The sequence below is a fragment of the Octopus bimaculoides genome, chromosome 22 (assembly GCF_001194135.2).
Source record: "Octopus bimaculoides isolate UCB-OBI-ISO-001 chromosome 22, ASM119413v2, whole genome shotgun sequence".
In the NCBI taxonomy this organism is placed as follows: Eukaryota; Metazoa; Mollusca; class Cephalopoda; order Octopoda; family Octopodidae; genus Octopus; species Octopus bimaculoides.
In genome coordinates, this window is record NC_069002.1 from 29,028,587 (window position 1) to 29,032,324 (window position 3,738).

The 3,738-nt window shown below is 37.9% G+C and overlaps 1 protein-coding gene across 1 annotated transcript in view; it reads left to right on the forward strand.

Moving 5' to 3' along the window:
• LOC106876828 (uncharacterized) overlaps positions 1-3,738 on the forward strand; it is a 51,591-nt gene that overhangs the window by 1,353 nt on the left and 46,500 nt on the right. The window contains exon 2 of the mRNA XM_052975681.1: positions 2,374-2,495. Within this exon, the coding sequence (XP_052831641.1) occupies positions 2,374-2,495 (122 nt within the window). The remainder of the gene's footprint in view (positions 1-2,373; positions 2,496-3,738) is intronic.

The following is a 3,738-nucleotide window of genomic DNA, read 5'->3' on the forward strand; positions in this document are numbered from 1 at the left end:
GGCAGCGATCTTTATCTCTGCTTCTCTACCCGTCTGTCTATCCCTAACATTTTCCTTCATTAAAGTACTTAGAAACCACTGTTATATCTATGTGTGTGTCGCTCTGTTGCTTCTGCTAAATACGAATAAAAAAATAGCCTATATATATACTCGTGTTTTGAGTTCTATTTTTCATGCTTGCATCGCCAAACCTCTGTGTATGTGTGTATGCACACTCATGCAATTGAGACAAGATAGATAAATGGATGGATGAACAGGAAAAAAAAAAAAAAGAAAGAAAACCCGAATTAGTAGATTTATTCAATGTTCGATGTATAACTATATCGAGTGATTGATAAATAAACAAATACACTAGGCGATAGACAGGCATATAAGGATGCTTTCTATGTCAGGAGGTGACCACCAAGACACTGTCTTATAACAATAATTTTAACGTATCGTTGATAAAATAACATGATTCATTCATTACTCAAGCATGTCTCTTCTAAAGCCTGTCTGGGTACCTAAAAAATGAAAAATTACAAATAAAACGAAATTTACACGAGAATAAACAATATCAATGTTGTTCTATGGGAATTTTATAAACGTGGGCAATTCTGGGGTCAGTTCATTTCCAACCAATTCTTTGGTATTAGCTTGTTTAGCGATCTTTTTTAAGCTGTGCTTGTTTTACTTCGGGGATTTTTTCGGGTGTGACCGACTTTCACTATCATTTTACAATTATCTAAGGTGACGGAGCTGGCAGAATCGTTGGAGCGTCGGACAAAACGTTTTGCAGCATTCTTTTCCGGCTCTTTACGTTCTGCGTTCAAATTCCCATCCTCTCGGAGTTGGTAAAATAAATAACAGTTCAGCACAGGAGTCAATGATATCGACTTACCCCTTCCTTCTTTCCCCCAAATTTCGGGGCTTGTGCCTATAGTGAAGGGTTTCTCAACCATTTTTTGTTTTCCTTTTCTTTAAACTTTGAAACCCTTTTATTCCTAATTTATTCAGAATAACCCTCCTATCCGTTCGGTATTTAAAAAAAAAAGGTCATATCTTTTATAATTAAATACTTTATAAATGCAGTTATTGCAGATAAATTTTCAACGGTATTTATTAACCCCTCCCCTCAAAATCTGCTAGCTTTATTACCTAAATTAGAAACAGTGTTGTCTTTTTCTCTTGTGTGCAAATACTTGATGTGTTGCACTTTTTTAGGTAAAAAATTATAGAATTAATTTATTTTTGCCTTTTTTTGAGAAAATTAGACATATGTATGTCTAGGTGTACTCTTTTACTCTTTTAATTGTTTCAGTTATTTTGACTGCGGCCATGCTGGTGCACCGCTTTTAGTTGAGCAAATTGACCCCAGAACTTATTCTTTGTAAGCCTAGTACTTATTCTGTCGGTTCTTTTGCCGAACCGCTAAGTTACGGGGATGTAAACACACCAACATCGGTTGTCAAGCGATGTTGGGGACACACACACAAACACACACACACATACATATATATATATATATATATATATGGGAGAATGTACGAAAAAACAACAACAGACGAGGACAGGTGGTGTAAACAACAAAAGGATGTATTAGTATGACGCTCGGGAATACGGAAAGTGTTTGACGTTTCGAGCTACGCTCTTCAACAGAAAGAATACAGGGACAAGGAGAAAAACACGGAGAAAAAAAAAAATTGGGAGAAAAAAAATTGAATAGTGCTCAGTCAACGGTCAATCATAATATATATATACATATATACGACGGGCTTCTTTCAGTTTCCGTCTACCAAATCCACTCACTAGGCTTTGGTCGGTCTGAAGCTATAGTAGAAGACACTTGCCCAAGGTGCCACGCAGTGGGAATGAACCCGAAACCATGTGGTTGGTAAGCAAGCTACTTACCACACAGCCACTGTGTGTTTTTTTTGTGCTGTGTTTGTCCTACCCCACCACCACGTGACAACAAGTGTGGCCTGTTTAGCCCCTGTAACTTAGCAGTTAAGCAAAAAAAAGAAGTTGCATGGTGATGCCACCAGTGCTGGTGCTATGAGAAAAAAGGTACCCAATATGTAATATGTATTAATCCCCATGTGGGTACATGGAGTAAATAAAATCTTAACATAAATAATTAAATATACAAAACAATAATTTCTTAAAGTATGTGTTAATCCACTGTACCCAGATGTAAAATAGTTGGCATTAGGAAGGGCATCCGGACATAGAAACCTTGCCAAGGCAGCATAATGTAGTCCAGGGACCCACTGGATTCTATCAAACAGTCCAACACATGCCAGCATGGAAGATGGCTATCAAATGGTGATGGTGATGACAACAACAATGACAATATATTATTTACACTCATCTATTTTTCTCTCTACTCCTCAGGGTAAAAGTTTAATCCTTGGTGTTTATGAAGCTTCAGCTAAAGACAGCCCCCTCGTTCTCTCCCAAGCTGCAAAATATTTTGATGAGAAATATTCTGGAAAATTATCACAACAAATAAAACTGTAAGTCATTAATGACATTTATTTTTCTAACGAGTCTATTATTTTTGAGTTTTTTTAAAAAAAAAAGTAACCAGTAATTCCAATAATTTTCAAAAGTTTCTTAAGAATAAGTGGCACTTAAGTCTGGTTTTATTAGATTAAATAGTTGGTGCAGGAGTGGCTGTGTGGTAAGTAGCTTGCTTACCAACCACATGGTTCTGGGTTCAGTCCCACTGCATGGTACCTTGGGCAAGTGTCTTCTTCTATAGCCTCGGGCTGACCAAAGCCTTGTGAGTGGATTTGGTAGACGGAAACTGAAAGAAGCCCGTCATATATATGTATATATATATATATATATATGTATGTGTGTGTATATGTTTGTGTGTCTGTGTTTGTCTCCCCAACATCGCTTGACAACCGATGCTGGTGTGTTTACATCCCCGTAACTTAGCAGTTCGCCAAAAGAGACTGATAGAACAAGTACTAGGCTTACAAAGAATAAGTCCTGGGGTCAGTTTGCTCGACTAAAGGCGGTGCTCCAGCATGGCTGCAGTCAAATGACTGAAACAAGTAAAATAGTGAGTTAAATTGTCTGTTGAATGCCAATCTATCACAGGTACCATTACCTTGCAGCTCCATAAAATGTGGTTTATAGAAACCATACCATTATAAGTTCAAGGTCTGCAACCCCAGTATGCAACTGGTACTTACTTTATCAACCCCGAAAAGATGAAAGGCAAAGTTGATCTTGGAGGAATTTGAGCTGAGAATGGAAAGAACCAGAAAAAAATGCTGCTAAGCATTTTGTCTGATGATTCTACCAGATTACTGCTTTGGTGTATAGAAATAAACCTTTCTACAATAGGCACTAGGCCTGAAATTTTTTTGTGGGGGGATCTAGTCAATTAGATTGACCCTCATATGCAACTGGTACTTACTTTATTAACACCAAAAGGATGAAAGGTAAAGTTGACCTCAGCGGAATTTGAACTCAGAACGTGAAATGCTGCTGGGCATTTTACTCACTGTGCTAACGATTCTGCCAGCTCACCACCTTAGGTATATATAGAAATAATAAAAATAAATGTTGCTTGAAGCTTTTGAGGCCTGCAGTGGGCTCTGATGGGGTGAGAGGAATCTTCTCAAATTTAACTTGAGCTCTGAGGATTTTTGCTTTTAGAGGATGGTAATCCCATCACATATTCATGGTTCCAGGCTCTCCACATCCCAGATCAAATTACTGATTGAATCTCCCCCCCCCCCC